The 17,774-nt window shown below is 41.2% G+C and overlaps 1 protein-coding gene across 1 annotated transcript in view; it reads left to right on the top strand.

The window, feature by feature from the left end:
* The window catches only part of METTL14 (methyltransferase 14, N6-adenosine-methyltransferase non-catalytic subunit), a 31,646-nt gene that overhangs the window by 4,228 nt on the left and 9,644 nt on the right, over positions 1–17,774 (top strand). The window contains exons 3-7 of the mRNA XM_075265340.1: positions 4,069–4,156; positions 6,322–6,402; positions 10,375–10,462; positions 10,871–10,961; positions 16,081–16,222. Coding sequence (XP_075121441.1) covers positions 4,069–4,156; positions 6,322–6,402; positions 10,375–10,462; positions 10,871–10,961; positions 16,081–16,222 — 490 coding nt within the window. The remainder of the gene's footprint in view (positions 1–4,068; positions 4,157–6,321; positions 6,403–10,374; positions 10,463–10,870; positions 10,962–16,080; positions 16,223–17,774) is intronic.

Raw genomic sequence — 17,774 nt, 5'->3', positions numbered from 1 at the left:
AGACCTGAATGGAAAGATTTCTAAAGGTTATGCATTGACAAGACAAGAAAGTTGATATTCTGTCAAAAAAGCAGAGCCAGACTTATACTGTGGTGGTGGATTTCACAATGGAAATTGATTGCAACAAGGTTCAACTGTGTAGGTGTCTCATGTTATCAGTATATGTTTTATTTCCAGGCAGCTATAGACTGTAAGGATCACTAGTGATTGATGGCTGCTGTGTATTTGTCTGCATGTACACTTGCCATCGCTCAGTGGTGGGTAGGGGGTTTGTTGTTCATGATTTCGGTTTACGTATAACTATGATCCTGCTGCATTCTGTCTTAGCTGATACCAACCTAACAATTTTTTTTGTTCCATTTTATATACAGTGGCTTGCAAAAGTATTCAAATCCTTGAACTTTTCCACAAACTTAAATGTCTTTTATTGAAATTTAAAGGGGTTGTCCAGGATAACCTAAAATCCCTACTCTAATTTAAACATCCTTCCCCCTCCTACTTTCTAAATAACATTGATTATCAATAGTTATAGTTACCCATATCTCTGCATTTCCGGAAACGGATCGTCACTACTATTCCCCCCCCACACCATCCAAGCCATCATACTTACCCATCTTCTTCCTGTCTGGGCTTCCTTCCCCGGGGGAATAGCTCCTCCTCCTCCGATGCATGCGCAATAGGATCACTGAATCCCACAATACATCTCAATTGTGCATGCTTCTGGGGGGAAGGGGGGGGGGAGAGAGGATTGAGCTGGAGATAGCGTGAGAGCCTACAACTAACAGAATGCATTGCAGCCGGAAGCTACACACCTTGTATAGGTACAGAATATGCTAGGCCTTCCCAGAGAAACTCAGAAATCACTCAAAACACTGCTAAAGTTAGATGGATGCGCTTATTAACCAATTAACAACACTAACATGTTTTGGGGGGTTTTTTGTTTTTTTTTAACTTTGCCTGGAAAACCTCTTTAAGTGATAGAACAACACAAAGTAACAGATAATTGTGAAGTGAAAGTAAAATGAAATTTTTCTTCAAAATTTTAGTACTATAAAAACCTGAAAAGTGTGATGTACAAAAGTGTTCATCCCCCCTATATCAATACGTTGTAGAGCCACCTTTCACTGCAGTAACAATGGCAAGTCTTTCGGGGTCTGTCTCTACTGGCTTTGCCCATCTGGAGAGAGATTTTTGCCCATTCTTCTTTGCAAAATAGCTCAAGCTCAGCCAGATTAGATGGAGAACGTCTGTGAACAGCAATTTTAATGTCTTGAGACAGATGCCAAATGGGATTTAGGTCTGGACTTTGACTGGGCCATTCTAACACATGAATATTTTTTGATCTAAAACATTCCACTGTAGCTCTGACTGTATGTTTAGGGTCATTGTCTTGCTGGAAGGTGAATCTCCTTCCCAGTCTCAAGTCTTTTGCGGCCTCCAACAGGTTTTCTTCCAGGATCGCCCTGTATTTAGCTCCATCCATATTCCCATCACCTCTGACCAGTTTCCCTGTCCCTGCTGAAGAAAAGCCTCCCCCCAGCATAATGCTGCCACCACCATGTGTCACAGTGGAGATGGTGTGTCAGGGTGATGAGCAGTGACACTTTTCTACACCACATGACGCATTGCATTTAGGCCGAAAAGTTCAACTTTGGTCTGATTTGACCAGAGCACCTTCTTCCACATGTTTGCAGTGTCCTCTATATGGCTTGTGGCAAACTTCAAACAGCACTTCTTATGTCTTTCTTTCAACAATGGTTTTCTTCTTGCCACTCTTCCATAAAGGCCAGATTTGTGGAGTACACGACTTATAGTTGTCCCGTGGACAGATTCTCCCACAGCTGTGGATTTCTGCAGCTCCTCCAGATGGGCCTCTTTGCTGCTTCTCTGACCAGTACTCTCCTTGCTTGATCTGTTAGTTTAAGTCAGGAGTCCTCAAACTACAACCTGCGGGTCACATGCAGCCTGCCGAGGACGTTTTTCCGGCCTGCTGGCAGGACCGTGCCATCGCCCCGGATCACTCACTAACAGGGAATCTAGTACAGGATTCCCCGTTAGTGAGTGATCGCTGCTTTCAGTTGTTGGTACAAATGCCCATACAACTGAAAGCTGTCAGTGTGGTCTGCGTGACTGCGGTCTACACTGACTAAAGAGTGTGACCTCTGCCCTGATGCAGGCGCAATGACATAAGTCATCGGTGTCAGCATTCAGAAGAAGGAGGACGTGCGGTGGCTCTTCATGGGTAAGTATAATACTGTGTGTGTGGGGGGAGGTGCATACTGAAGAGCATATAATACTGTTGGGGGGGTACTGAGAAGGATATATTACAGTGAGTGGGGTGTACTGAGGAGAATATACTGTGGGGGGGCGTACTGAGGAGCGTATAATACTGTTTGTGGGGGAGGCGTACTGAGGAGCATATAATGGGGGTGTGGGGGTTACTGAGGAGCATATAATACAGTGTGGGGGTGTATTGAGGAGCATATAATACGGTAGGGGGGCTGTACTGAGGAGCATATAATACTGTGTGTGAGGGGGTGTAATAAGGAGCAGATAATACTGTGGGGGGGGGGGCGTACCGAGGAGCATATAATAAAGTGGGGGGGCGTACTGAGGAGCATATAATACTGTGTGGTGGGGGCGTACTGAGGAGCATATAATACTGTGTGGGGGCATACTGTGGAGTATATAATACTGTTGGGAGGAGCTATGGTGGTGCGTATAATCTTAAATTTTTTTTAAACTATATTTCGGCCCTCCATTCGTCTGAGGGGCAGTGAACTGGCCCTTGTTTAAAAAGTTTGAGGAAGTATAGGTGGACGACCATGTCTTGGCAGGTGTGCAGATGTAGAATACTTTTTCCTTTTTTGATGATGGATTGAAAAGTGCTCCTTGGGATGCTCAAAGCTTGGACTATGTTTTTATAACCTAACCCTGTTTTAAACTTCTCCACAACTGTATCTCTGACCTGTCTGTTGAGTTCCTTGATCTTCATGATGCTGTTTGTTCACTAGTGTTCTCTAACAAACCACTGAGGCCTTCACAGAACAGGTGTATTTATACTGAGAATACATTACACACAGCTGGACTCTATTAACTAATGAAGGCAACTATCTTCACCGGATTTTATATAGGGGTATCAGAGTGTAGGGGGGCTGAATACTTTTGCATGTCACACTTTTTTCAGATTTGTATTTGTTTAAAATCTTGAAAATCATGTATCATTTGCGTTCCACTTCAAAATTATCTGCTACTGTGTGTTGATCTATCACTTAAAATCCTAATAAAATACATGTAAGTTTGTGATTGTAAGGTGACAAAATGTGGAAAAGTTTAAGGGGTATGAATACTTTAGCTAGCCAGTGTATAATAGCCCAGTATTGACAAACGGTCACTAAATGTATTTTATTATATCTTATAAGAATAATGAATACCTTGTATAAATACAATATTTATTATCATGGCACATGCAGTACATCTAAATGCCTGCAATGTTTTCAATTTTCAGCTTGGGCTCTTTGGTTTGGGATAGGTTTTAGTCTTTTTCGTCTCTGGCTGGGAACAAGTATAATGTTTCCCTCTTCTTACATTTGACATCAGCAGAAAAAATTCCTGCTTCATTTCAGACTCCATTCAAAAAGAAACCCAAGGAGTAAAGTCCCCTGCTTCCTGAAGTCCCCCTGTCTCTGGTAGATTTCTATAAGCAGAACACTGAATCTTATGCACCACTTCATTTTACCTTATTCATTTCAAGGTTTACTATTTGTTTGATACCTACATTTAGCAAATATTTACCTAATAAATAAGATGGAAGATAATACTTCAATGACTAGATATGACATTTAAGTCATTCTTTATTTTTTCCATCAGTTCTAATCTATGTTTACTAGATGAGCATAATAGATATTTTAAAAAAAATCAACCCAAACCAGGTTATATATCAAAAGTTCTTCAAAATAAGTGGTCAGATTCTCTTTTGCACTGATCTTTATAAACCAATTCTGTGTTCATAGATGATTTTGTGAAATTAGATATTTATCCTGCAAAATGTTTTATTTATCTTCAAAGAGCTTCATATGATACATCCGCACCTAATCTGAAGAGGAAACCTCCAGAGGAAGGGGAGGCTGATGAGGAAGTGGTAGAAGAATGCAAGGTAATGTGCACAATCTCATTTTGACCACCCCTTTAAGAGTTTCAAGGCGCAAACTGTATTTTAATAGCTATAACTTGTTCATGGCTGCGTACTTTTGCTGATAAACAACGTTCATACTTCCATTGTTTAAAGAGGACCTTTCACCACTTTTGGGCACATGCAGTGTTATATACTGCCGGAAAGCTGACAGTGCGCTGAGTTCAGCGCTCTGTCGGCTTTCCCGATCTGTGCCCAGTGTGAAGAGCTTACGGTCCGGTACCGTAGTGCTCTATGGTCAGAAGGGCGTTTCTGACCATTAGCCAGAGACGTCCTTCTGCCTCGCGGCGCCTATCGCGCTGTGCTGTGGAGCGGGGAGGAACGCCCCCTCCCTCTGCTCGCAGTACTCGTCCATAGACGAGTCAGCTTTCCGGCAGTATATAGAACTGCATGTGCCCGGATATGGTGAAAGGTCCTCTTTAATGTCCGTGGCTCTCATCATCACAGGACGTTTTTGTGATGAATTAGAGTAGGTGGTCTCTCTCATGCATGTGTATATGTGTTAGGTACTTGCCTTCTTTGGCTTGTGGCCGGTGCTTTGGCACTGCTTTTTGCCATATGTTTTGATTGTTTTTTTTGTTTGATCCATGTATGTATTCCATTCATGGAAGTTACATTTTTTTGCATATGATATATTGCTAGTCCTTTTTGTCTCTGTTACTTACACACGTATTTGATATGTATTATCTATCATTTCCCTGCGTATCACATGCTGGTATTTCTGATATTTATATACACCTTCCAAGTCTCCCTAAATTATTTTTTAATTATTTATTTTGTCTGTTATATCCTTCCATGTTTTTATTGGATATTTATTAAATTTATACATGTTTTACTATTTTTGTGTGGATTCCTTTTGGTTTGTTGGGACTGAACACTGCTGAACCTAAACTGCTATTGTACTCTGGGGTCAAGGAGACCCCAGAGTATAATAATCGGAGGCTCAGGGGAGGTCATCAAACATAAAAACCAGTGTTACTCCCCTGTCCTTACAGGACTCCCTGCTGTCTTCAGCGCTTATGATTGGCATCAGAGACCACTAAGGCCTGTGATTGGGTCTCATAGTCAGGGAGTGTTTTTTTTTTTTTGTTTCCTCCCTTCCCCTGGACCTCCATTTATACGTCTGGATCTGAAGAGACCCCCAGAGTAAAGTTACCCTTTCAATTCGGATGCGTTCAGTCCGAATGAAACTGCAAATAGAACCCTGCAAGTATTCTAACAATAGACGTAAACAAAATCATGTTGTTGATTTTCGGCCAGCCCTAACTGTAAGTGCAAACACTAGTGTATGGCCTGCACTACATTGTGTATCCGTACCTGCAGATGGTCAGCAGGTAATAGATCTGTACTGGTATGGATGCTGATATCCATGACTTCCGGTGGTTACATTTTCCCTACAATGTTTGTTATAATGGAAATGTAATAATACAGGTTCATGGACCTGATATCCGTGCTAATATCCCCCACATAACATCCATATGACCTAATAGGAATATTTTTTCCCATTAAATTAACAAAACGAAAGATGAACTCTGATGGATTAAAGAAGTAAGTTACGTAGCATCAGCCCTGTTTAGTGACCGCCGCAGTTTTGACCTTTACGTGAGAGAAGACATGTGTTTTATCTTTAAAGATTATGTTCAATGGCAAGACATATGGTGGAGAGATAATTCATGCTTAATCTAAATATTGCATGAAACACATGCAGACCAGAAGCATATTGATATACAATGTGGAGGAAGTCCTGTATGGGTGAGATTCCACTGGAGCAGTATTTGGACAAACTGTAGGATTCTGGGTTTTCCTACGTGCTTTTTCCAATATACTGTTCCTAGAGTTGGCTGATGTCTGTATATAAAATACAACAAATCTGCATAATGGGACAGATTTACTGTCTAAAGGTAAGAGAGGACGGTCTTAAATTGCCAGTTTGGCCTAGTTGTATACTATCCTGCCAAAATCATGCACATCCCCCCCTTTCCCATAAAGTCATGTCCCCTTTCCTCAGTCACATTATCCATACCCCCTTTTTAGTCAAGTCATAAAAAGTGTATAATATCAGTTTTTTGGCAGAAATTGTACCAAAATTTTTGGAGTATTTTTATTTTAATTGATTTGTTGTTTTCCAGGATGCCATTGAACCACAGAAAGAGGAAGAGAATTTACCCTATAAAGAAGAAATTTACAAAGATTCTAGCACTTTCCTAAAGGTAATAACTGCTATTTTCTTGCTTTTAAGTTTGTTTTTCATTTTCCATTGTATATAGCAGGAATTAACCACACCTGGAATTGACCTCATTTTGTCCAGAGAACCTTTTTACACAATGCAAGAACACAAAATTAGTATAGACGACGTAGTCGCTGCACTACAATGGGGTTTAGGGGGCTGGAAGGTCTTGTAAATCTATTGAGCTTGAATCATTACAAACTTAATGTAAAAGATTATACATTAATAAATTACCGTATATACAGTTTTTGTGCTGAAAAAGTCCCCCTCGGCTTATACTCGAGTCAAGCGCAGGGGGATATTGTTATATACACTTCAGACACTGTATTGTTTGCACGGTGTAGGTTGCACTCACATTCTGCTGCAGTTGTTCCATGGAGAGAAGGTTGTCCAGCCGGAAGGTCCATGGGGAGTGCAGTGGGATGCCCTCACTGTCCGGCTCCTGCGGCAGCTCCAGGCTGGTGATGGTTAAGGTGCAGCTGCTCCTCGCTCTCTGCCTTCAGCTGCCGCCAGACCGGACCACGGGGAGCGCCATCTTCCTGTGGACCCTTCCAGCATCGTCACTTACTGCACAGAGAGTCAGCAGTTTCGGCGTCGAGTCCACAGGAAGATGGCGCTCCTCGCAGGTCCGGACCTTGCCGCCAAAACTGCTGCCGCTCTGCACAGTTAAGTGACGATATTGGCGGGGTCCACAGGAAGAAGGAGCTCCCCGCGGGTCTGGGCCGGCGGTAGGTGAAGGCAGAGAGCGACGAGCAGCTGCACTTCAACCATCACCGGCCTGGAGCTGCCGCAGGACAGTGAGGGCATCCCCCTGCACTCCCCGTGGACCTTCTGGCTGGACAACCTTCTCTCCCTGGAACAACTGCAGCAGAATGTGAGTACACTGTGCAAACAATACAGTGTCTGAAGTGTATATAACAATATCCCCTTCCACCCCCACTTGAAATGAATAGTAAGAGTGATATTTCAACTATTTATCCCCTATCCATAGGACCCCCACACAACTGGAATTCAGTATGACTACAGCCAGGTTGAATATAGGGTATCTGCAGTGCTCCTATTCCATCTGGAAGGGGTTAATAGGAGCACTGCAGCTACCTTATATTCAGCCAGGCTGAATTCTAAGTGGGGGGAAAAAACCCAGTCCTCAAGCTTAGGGAAGGGGCAGACAGACAACCAAAACACCCCCTCCCCTTCCCCATCACCCAGCATCTACTGCACCCAAAACTCCGGCCATTTTGATTTTTGAAATTTTCCAGTAGCTGCTGCATTTCACCCCCTAGGCTTATACTCGAGTCAATAAGTTTCCCAGTTTTTTGTGGTAAAATTAGGGGACTCTGCTTATATTCGGGTTGGCTTATACTCAAGTATATATGGTAATAAAAAATGTAATTGTCCTAAAGTCTCTACTCTACTCTATTGTCCTCATGAGAACACTTCCAATCCTTTTCTAAGACATCCTATTATAGCTGTATGTGAAAGACCTTTCCACCCATAAGGGGAACCTTATGATCCAGGGATTAGAGTTCCAAATATCTTTGTTGTAAAACTTGTTCCAAAGCAAGTCAGATTTATATCATAGTACAGGTGAAGATAAAATCTGTAATATACACTATAAAGTGTTTCTTCACTTATGTCCCTCCTCCTGCCACTGATTAAAGAGAACCTTTCATCACCTCCACCAAATCAAGTTCTTAGCACCTGTTAATAGACACTGTTCCTCTTATTCCAGCACATTTGGAATTTTCTCTCTAGTCTCTACTGATCCCAAGTAATAAGCGCAGTCAGTTTTGGTGCCTGATGTGCTACTTAAGCTAATACCAGAAGGATGATGTCAGGGAGGGGGCGTGACTCAGATTGTGACTCAGCCAGTGTCAGAGCTCAGAATCACATCCCTTGTCTGCTCCTGCCTGATACTGCCCTCTAGACAGTACAACACCTAATTAGTGTATCAGGCACCAGAGATCATAGTATTGATTGTTCAGGAACGTTGGGGGCTAGAAAACAAAAAATCAACTATTCCACAATCAGTGGAGTAGCACTTATTAATTGATGTAAAGAGATGAACCTTTTGGAGGTGGTGAAATGTCCTCTTTATAGTTATACAGTACAATAGAAGTCTATAGAGGGCACGGAAGAGGACAGCTACTTAATTCAGAGAGACATTTGCACTGAAGAGAAACAATTGGTTATCAAGAATTACTATCCAGCCTTCCCATGACAGAAATGAGACATTTAATGCCATAGATGGCCTCATATCTCTGACTTTTGCCTTTTCTTCCCAGCCTTCCCCTCTTCATGTACTTCATTGTAAACTGATTCTGCTTGTATAGGGTGGGACAAAATCACTCAGATAATAAGAAAAGATAGAAGTAATGAGCAGCACCCTCTACAGTTGTGGTTGTAAAGCGATGTGTCATGTACTGTGTGTGTTTCATATGGTTCATGCTTACCGTGTGCAATGAGACCAGTGATACTGTGATTGCACTGGACATGTCCTGTCGAAACAAGACATGAACATCTACACTGGACAATGAGCTATGCTTTGGGTTTTGGGTATAGCCCTTTAATAACTGGAATTCTTCACTAGTGTGGCTGCTGTTCGAGCTGTCTATTCTTTGGTTTTCTTGATCTTCTATAAATAAAAGCCGTGGGAAGGGAAATCACAACACACCGTGTAAGAGTTACTTGGGAAAATCTGCTTGCCAGAGATTTCTCCGAGCGCCCGGGGAAATAGCTGTCACATAAAATGACAAAGGGGCAGTCGAACGAACAGCATAAAATCAAAGGTTCGCGCTAATGTGGAAAGGTTACTAATATATTCCGTTGAATGGTTTCACGTTTCACAAATGGAAAAGTCAATTAGCCTAGTGACTTGTCTCAGGCCATTACTTTACTCTGGACATGTAATCAGCAACAGGACCAAGCAAGAGATTTCTGCAGACCAAGTCTTTGAATGCTTCCTGGTAATTTATCTTGTGATGCTCGGGTTTGCCAGAACACTTATAAGACTACTACTACTGTATTCTCAAGCATGCCGCTCATAGCATTGTATTTAAATCCCTTTATTGAAGGGCCAAAATCTGCTAATTCAGCAATCTAAAATCTAATGTGTAAGGCCAGCCTAAGGCTCCAGGTTTTGGAAAAGCAGCTTTTTTGATGGTGTTTTTATTTTTTATTTTTTTTGAGCCTAAGTCAAGAGTGGCTTGAAAAAAAAATGGGAATATAAAGAAAGCGTTTATATTTCTGGTAAAAAAAAAAAAAAAAAACGCGACATAATCTGCAACTAAAAAAAAAAACAGTTTTTTTGCTAATGGAAGAGACCATAGCCTAAGGGTGGTGACACACTATAGGGCACATTTATCAAGGAACTTTAACTGTTTAATTTTTATTTATTGTGCTCCTTTTGTTTTTTCTGTTTTTTTTTGGGGGGGGGGGGGTTGGGACATGCACAAGATTTACTATTTATTTCTGCCTATTTTCTCGGAAAATTTTTGTGATTTTGTAAGGAAAAGGGCATGTGATTCATTTTGAGACCCTTTTTTTGGCACCTGTGACCCCCATACTGAGTGCAGTTATAACTACATCCAGGTAGATGGCGTGTCGCCCCCCGCTACTGAGTATGCCTGGTATACTAGGTTGCTTTACAGCTGAAATGCATTTTGGAAAATGCATCATGTAATCCAAGCCCAATAAAATCAGAAATGAGTCAAATCCAATGGGCTATCGGACCTCCAAAATAAAAAGATGAACGGTAACAATCGTCCAAAAACACAATCTTAAATGCATCCAAATAAAGATGAATGAACAGAAATTACATACAGTATATGATGTATATATGTCCATACTAATGTCAAGTATTGGATATATCATGTGGGTTACAGTATCATTAATCATTGCCCAATTATTTTCTTGGTAACTGCATTTATTGCCCTTTGACCTTTTCTATTTGCAGGGGACCCAGAGTTTGAATCCACACAATGACTATTGCCAGCATTTTGTTGACACAGGCCACAGACCTCAAAACTTTATCAGAGATGTTGGTATGATGTTTTCTGATATATTAGCATGCTGTCCACTTGTGATATTCCATTTCTTATGCATTACTTTTATCTAGGTGTATGTGGCTGCAGGCAAAAGCTTTATATCCCCAAGCGTTAAAACAGTCAGTGTCATTCATGGGATCCTCTGAATGGTTTTCTAGGGTTTGCAATATTAATATGCTTTCATCTCAGGTCTAAAACCTGACCGTGGAAAGTACATAATGTATATGTATCAGCAAGGAGTTAAGGGATTAGCCCTTTAATAAGTTCCTGTCTAGAGGCAGCCAGACGCATATGGGATTGCTTTATGATCTTGTACTATCTCCGATGTAATGCATGATTGTCTGCACATGTTTTCCAGGGTTTGTTTTGCAGAACCTGTTAACACCTTTTCCATTTCCTGTTTAGGATTAGCAGATCGGTTTGAGGAATATCCAAAACTCAGAGAGCTGATCAGACTGAAGGATGAGTTAATATCAAAATCCAATACTCCTCCAATGTAAGCGTTCCTTTCATAGAAATACATAAAATATATATCTAAATAATTATATATAAAGTTACTGCACTTCATTAGGTTCACGTGACTTATTAATTGACTTAATAGCCTATTTTCAGCAAGGTTCTAATTCTTTATTGAAAAGTGGGAGATGTTACCGAGATATTTACACTTTATGATAACATTACATCAGAAAGTGCTGTTACGGTAAAACATGCCCCTATAGTGCAACAGTGATGCAAGGTACATATCAAATTCGGTGTGTAATAAGTTATAATTCATATAAAATGTTCATGTTTTAAAATACAATGTATTATTCACTGACATAATCTATAATCGATGTATACATATTTGTAGGGTGTATGGATGCCCACCTATGGTGTGACCCAGCCTCAGTATTTACTTGCAGCCTGGCAGTTATTGATAATTGCATGTGGTTATGGTGGCTGGTTCATCATTAAAAGATCAGTGGGTAGTCCAACACCTAGGACCCCCGCTAACCAGCAAATTCCAAGGGGCCACAAGTTTTGTGCAAATGCTGTGATCCCTTTTCTGTTTACATTGGATGCTATTAGAGATGAGCGAACACTGTTCAGATCAGCTGTTCCAAACAGCACACTCCCATAGAAATGAATGGAAGCAGCTGGCACATACACTTTGCTGGCGGCCGTCGCTTAACCCCCCGCGTGCCGGCTACGTCCATTCATTTCTATGGGAGCGTGCTATCTGATTCCTAGGGGCCGTGTAATGTAATTACAGCTTCTTCCAATAGAAGTGATTTTGACTAGAGTCAGAAATAATATACCGATTCCGACTCCATCTTCAAAAGAAAATGATTAAATGTTTTCTGTATATTATACAGTTATTAATATTCTATAAATAATTAGATATATAGTTATATATTTACTTTCATAGGAATTCAGTCACTAGCTTTTTATTAAGTTAGAAGCAGTAAAGATGATCTGACTGATCATAAGCTATTTATGAAGAAGTCTTAGACCCTTACCATCTCCTGCCTGTGCCACCACAAGTAACCATTGACATCAACCATCCTACTAAGCAGCAGTAGCTCTTTTCCAGGGAGCTGAAGCCCCACCCCCAGTGCACCAACTACTTCATTTGCATAAGACTTCAAAGTTGTTTTTCTCCAAATCTACAAAAGTGACATAAATAACAGAGGTATTTTGTTTATCACTGTAATGTGCTCCATAAGCCTGTGCAAGCAGATGAATATACTTGGGTGAGGTGATAGACTCCCTTTTGAGCTAACTTTTGGTTATTTTGTGATTTTAAATATAATATATATATAATTTTACATTTTTATATCCATAGTAGAAAAATGGATTGCAGGTAACTGCAAAGTGACTTATTGTTCCATGTAAAAGGTACATTCATTAGGAACCTTTATGAAGTTTGTGACTTGAAATGTGGCAATTTTTGCAAGGAATCAAAAGCCAACTTTGCCAATACCTGCTGGAGTCCTGCCCTTTTTTCTGCTATTAGCCAATATTGGATGGGCTGTCGCCCACAGATCTGCGTAACTCCTGTTAAAGGCATGTCACTGTCCGGGCCCTAGCCGCTGCAGCAGCGTTCCACTGCAGCTAAGTGTAATAATTAGCTCCCCCTGGTGACCAGAAGCAGCCTCAATGCTTGGGCTCAGGAATGGAGTGATGGTCGTGTGACTACCCGTTCTGTGCGTGAGAGCTCGACACTACCGATATTCAGCCCTTATTGTTGTGGAGAACTATCTCACTAGGTCCATCTTGTACAGATAGCTATGTCAATGTCTGATTCTTTTTAGGGGGGTGTGATTCTTTTATGAGCATCTGCTTTCCTTGATAAAGTTTTTACTATGTCTGTCCTGCTGTATTCTATTTACTGTTTTACATATATAGCTGCCTGGACACTACTTTTAATGAACTGTGACTAGGGCTCATTTTTGGAGTAGGGCTTATATTTCAAGCATAAAATCATGAAAAATCATGCTAGGGGTTATTTTTGGGGAAAGCGGGTATCTATCCATCCATCCATCCCATCCATCCATCCATCCCATCCATCCCATCCATTTTAGTTGTTGCTATATATCTTTTCAAGATGTACCTTCACCCCATCAGTCAGTGCTTTGTGCTGGAGTAGGTTTACCATTGTTGCTTTAGGCTCTTTCTCAGACCTTTTCTTGTGCTTTTAAGCTGTCATGCAGCTCTTGATCCCTCCCTAGTGGCAATGCATTGTTTTTGCAGCAGATCCAAATCTCCAACAGTATTGCAACTGATGTTATGGGTAGTGTTTTAAAGAATCTGTGACTTTATAAAATGAATTGGTTTAGCAGACTGATAATTATTTTTCAGCATTTAGGTGTTTTCTGTTAAGATTAAGATGGCAGACAAATATTATCCATATCAGGCAATGTAAACTAGACAGCCAGAGTGTAGTATTCTAGCAGTAGTACTTGCATATTCCACAACTTGTTAAAATAAGGGTAGATGTTGATCCTAAGGACCCTTGTAATGGGCAAGAACTGCACCACCCTGCTGCCCACACAAGTCAATGAATATTACCAGTCACAAGAAAAGTAGTAGAAGCTTAGGGTACAGTAAAGACAAACTATAAGCTGTTAAAGTGAGATTCCAACTAAGGCCCGGTTCACATTTGCGTTTTCAGTCGGGGAGTCCACTTGGGGACCCCCCTGAACGGAAACCTATACACATTAAAAAGCGGTTACCTGGGGAAAACGTGGACCCCATAGACTATAATGCGGTTCGTGTGGTTTCTGCTTCATTTCTGCACGAAACATGCAGAGAGAAAAGTCCTGCAAACAGCACTTTTCTCTCCGCGTTTCATGTGGAAACAACATGGAATGCAGATGTCAACTGAAGCCAAATGTAAAAAGAAATTGTCCTTAAAGAGGACCTTTCATGGGTTTGGGCACAGGCTGTTTTATATACTGCTGGAAAGCTGACAGTGCGCTGAATTCAGCACACTGTCAGCTTTCCCAATCTGTGCCCCGGGTAAAGAGCTATCGGTGCCGTAGCTCTTTACAGTCAGAAGGGCGTTCCTGACAATCTGTCAGGTACGTCCTTCTTCACAGCAGTGCCTATAGCGCTGTACAGTGTGATCACACAGTACAGCGCTATAGGCGCTGCTGTGCAGAAGCATGTTCCTGACAGATTGTCAGGAACGCCCTTCTGACTGTGATTGCTCTTTACCCGGGGCACAGATCGGGAAAGCTGACAGTATATAAAACTGCCTGTGCCCAAACCCATGAAAGGTCCTCTTTAACCCCTTCCCGCCGATGGCATTTTTTGATTTTCGTTTTTCGTTTTTGACTCCCCTCCTTCTAAACCCCATAACTTTTTTATTTCTCCGCTCCCAGAGTCATATGAGGTCTTAATTTTTGCGGGACAATTTTTTCTTCATGATGCCACCATTAATTATTCTATATAATGTACTGGGAAGCAGGAAAAAAATTCAGAATGGGGTGGATTTGAAGAAAAAATGCATTTCTGCGACTTTCTTACGGGCTTTGGTTTTACGGCGTTCACTGTGCAGCCAAAATGACATGTCCCCTGTATTCTGTGTTTCGGTACGGTTCCAGGGATACCAAATTTATATGGTTTTATTTACATTTTGACCCCTAAAAAAAATTCCAAAACGGTGTTAAAAAAATTTGTTTTTGCTAAAAGTCGCCATATTCCGACGGCCGTAACTTTTTTATACATAGGTGTACGGGGATGCATAGGGCGTCTTTTTTTGCGGGGCCGGGTGTACTTTTTAGTTCTACCATTTTCGGGAAATGTTATTGCTTTGATCACTTTTTATTCAAATTTTTATCAGGATTAAAACAGTGAAAAAACGGCGGTTTGGCACTTTTGACTATTTTTCCTGCTACGGCGTTTACCGAACAGGAAAAATATTTTTATAGATTTGTAGAGCGGGCGATTTCGGACGCGGGGATACCTAACATGTATATGTTTCACAGTTTTTAACTACTTTTATATTTGTTCTAGGGAAAGGGGGGTGATTTGAACTTTTAATACTTTTTATATTTTTTTATATTTTTTTTTGCATTTATTAGACCCCCTAGGGGTGTTGAACCCCAGGGGGTCTGATCACTAATGCAATGCATTACAATGCTAATGCATTGCAAAAAAGCATCATCTCTTTTGCAGGCTGTATACACCAGCCTGCAAAAGAGAGAATTTGCAGACCGGCTGGGAGCCTTTAACAAGGCTCCCGGCTGTCACTGCAACATGACGTCGGCCCTGGAGCATGCTGCAGGAGCCGGCGATCCTTGCCAAAATGGCGGCGCCCATGCGCGGAGGGGTTAATGCCTCCGATCGGTCCGGGGACCGATCGGAGGCATTAGAGCCGGTTGTCTACTGCTTAAAGCAGTAGACACCCGGCGGCTATGACGGCCGCCCGGCTCCCAGGCGGTCGCCATAGTTACAGACCCGACACGCGCCGTACTATTACGGCGCATGTCGGGAAGGGGTTAAAGCGTACCTCCAGTTATAAACTATTTTTCATAAATAAATAGTACAGGAGATATATATATATATATATATATATATATATATATATATATATATATAAATATATGAAACTTTGTAATAGATCTTATTACATAAATATGTTTTTTTTTCTCCACTTTTCAAGCATTACTTTCTCCATATTAGTCTATGAAGAGGGGGGGTAGAAAAGTCCTTCAAATAATTGCTGTTTCTTCACTCTGAACTCTATCAACACTACTAGGTTGTAGATAAGAGGTTTCTATTGCACAGCAATAAATACATTTACTAGCCTGCAGGGGAACCCTAACTCCAGCCCTCTGTTCTCCATAGAGTTCTGCCTGTGAGAGTGAATAGGGACACTAATATGTAAACCAACTGTCAGATTGCAGATAAAGTACAGGAGAATATTCTAAAAAGAAGTGAACACTTCTCCTAAATATGATACTTTTAATCTGAGGTTTTCCCCAATTTATCTCTGCTCAGTCTTTTGCTGCTGGCTATCTGACATTCCTCACGTATTATTGTAGATCTCTTTTGATATAACTGCCGGATTATAAGACACTCTGGATAAGGAAAGTGAATTTCTTATTTCTCTGTTTTTATTGATACAGGTACTTGCAAGCAGACCTTGAGACATTTGATCTGAGAGAACTGAAAAGTGAGTTTGATGTAATCCTCCTTGAGCCTCCACTAGAGGAATATTTCCGAGAAACTGGCATTGCTGCCAATGAAAAGTGGTGGACCTGGGAAGATGTGAGTATCCTAAGTTAAATGTATGAGTCTGTAAGGCTGGTGACTAAATCGGCATTGCATGTGAGAAATACTTATGTGTAAAAGGGTATTGTTCAGTCTATTGCGGTGTCAGTCGTTAACATGTATGGGGTTGGTGAAAGCATGGGCACCTCACAGATGCTGAGTGCTGTTCATTCCATTTCCTCATAGGCGTGGCATACAGCTGTGTGTGCCTGTGGCCTTCTTTAGAATTTGCTCATAGGCGTGGCATGCAGCTGTGTGTGCCTGTGGCCTTATATAGAATTTGCTCATAGGCGTGGCATGCAGCTGTGTGTGCATGTGGCCTTCTATAGAATTTGCTTGCAGCCATGACTTTTGCCTGTAACACCATATTAAGGGATTACGGTTTATGCAGTTCCCCCCAACCATAATTTCTATTTTGTCTATAGTTGGACATTACAGTTTATGTTTTAAAAAAGACACAAAGCCATCAAGTTCTTTGATGTATAAAGAAAGGGGCAGTGGTAAACGTTAGGGTATGTTCGCACGGCGGGAAAACAAATTCCTCTTCATTTTCCGCCGCCAGCATTTTCGCTGCAGTCTACCAGCCACGGGATAATGATTCAGTGCACCAACATTCTGTCGTGGCATCCCGGATGAATGAGCATAATCTACAGGGAGTATTGCTTCTTTTTTCTGCGTCCTGCTGTGATCACTGAATACCCAAATCCACAGCAAATTCCCCCATGTGAACACAGCCTTAGATCGTTACCATTATGTGGATCATTGGGGAAAGCAAGGAATATCCATAAGACATGAGTGAATTTTTGTAAATGATTTCTGATGTTACCTGCTCCTGGGTACATACTGTAACATGTAGCCAGATAATGTGGTTTGTGCTTAGGTAACAATAAGAACTGAAATCATTCTATTCACTGCCACCCAGTAGTTCAGGGCTGTCGGCATCCAGCGCTCTCGTGCAGGCACCTTTTCTTATTTGGTCAAGCCACAAGCAGGGCAACCACAATATAAGAAGAGATTGTCTGTCATCCCCTGAGACTACAACTTTGACCAAAGGTTAAACCTGTCACCAACCTGTTAGAGGAAGTAGATTGATCTCAACCTGTACTATTTGTTCACACTGCTAAAGGAATCCATTTCATGAAAAGAATTGAATTCTGCCTCAATGTGCCATGTTTTAATTAGGCCCTTTGATCTGTCCTCCTTGGTTGTCAAAGGTCACTACTTCAATAATTTCTGAAATATTTGGATTTGTGTCTGTTCACACTTTGTTTTTGTTTTATGTGTGACATATGTATTGGAAAAGCTCCCAGCTCCCATATTGAACATATCCATAGACACCCCCCCCCCCATAAACCCTACAAAAGTGTCTCTTTTGCCTGCGCACATTTCTATTCACTGAATTCAAAAGCATTGCCTTTGTTTTTCTATACATAGAGACACATTAGAAAAAGTAACAAAAATTACAGTAAAAAAAATAGTATGTTAGTAGTATGTTTTTGTAAACAATAGCAGTCAGTGGCTGATGTTTGCCACAGTATGCCTATGGGCT

Source organism: Leptodactylus fuscus, chromosome 1, assembly GCF_031893055.1.
Source record: "Leptodactylus fuscus isolate aLepFus1 chromosome 1, aLepFus1.hap2, whole genome shotgun sequence".
Lineage (NCBI taxonomy): Eukaryota > Metazoa > Chordata > Amphibia > Anura > Leptodactylidae > Leptodactylus > Leptodactylus fuscus.
The sequence above is the reverse complement of the archived record's forward strand: the minus strand, read 5'-3'. Positions and strand labels throughout refer to the sequence as shown.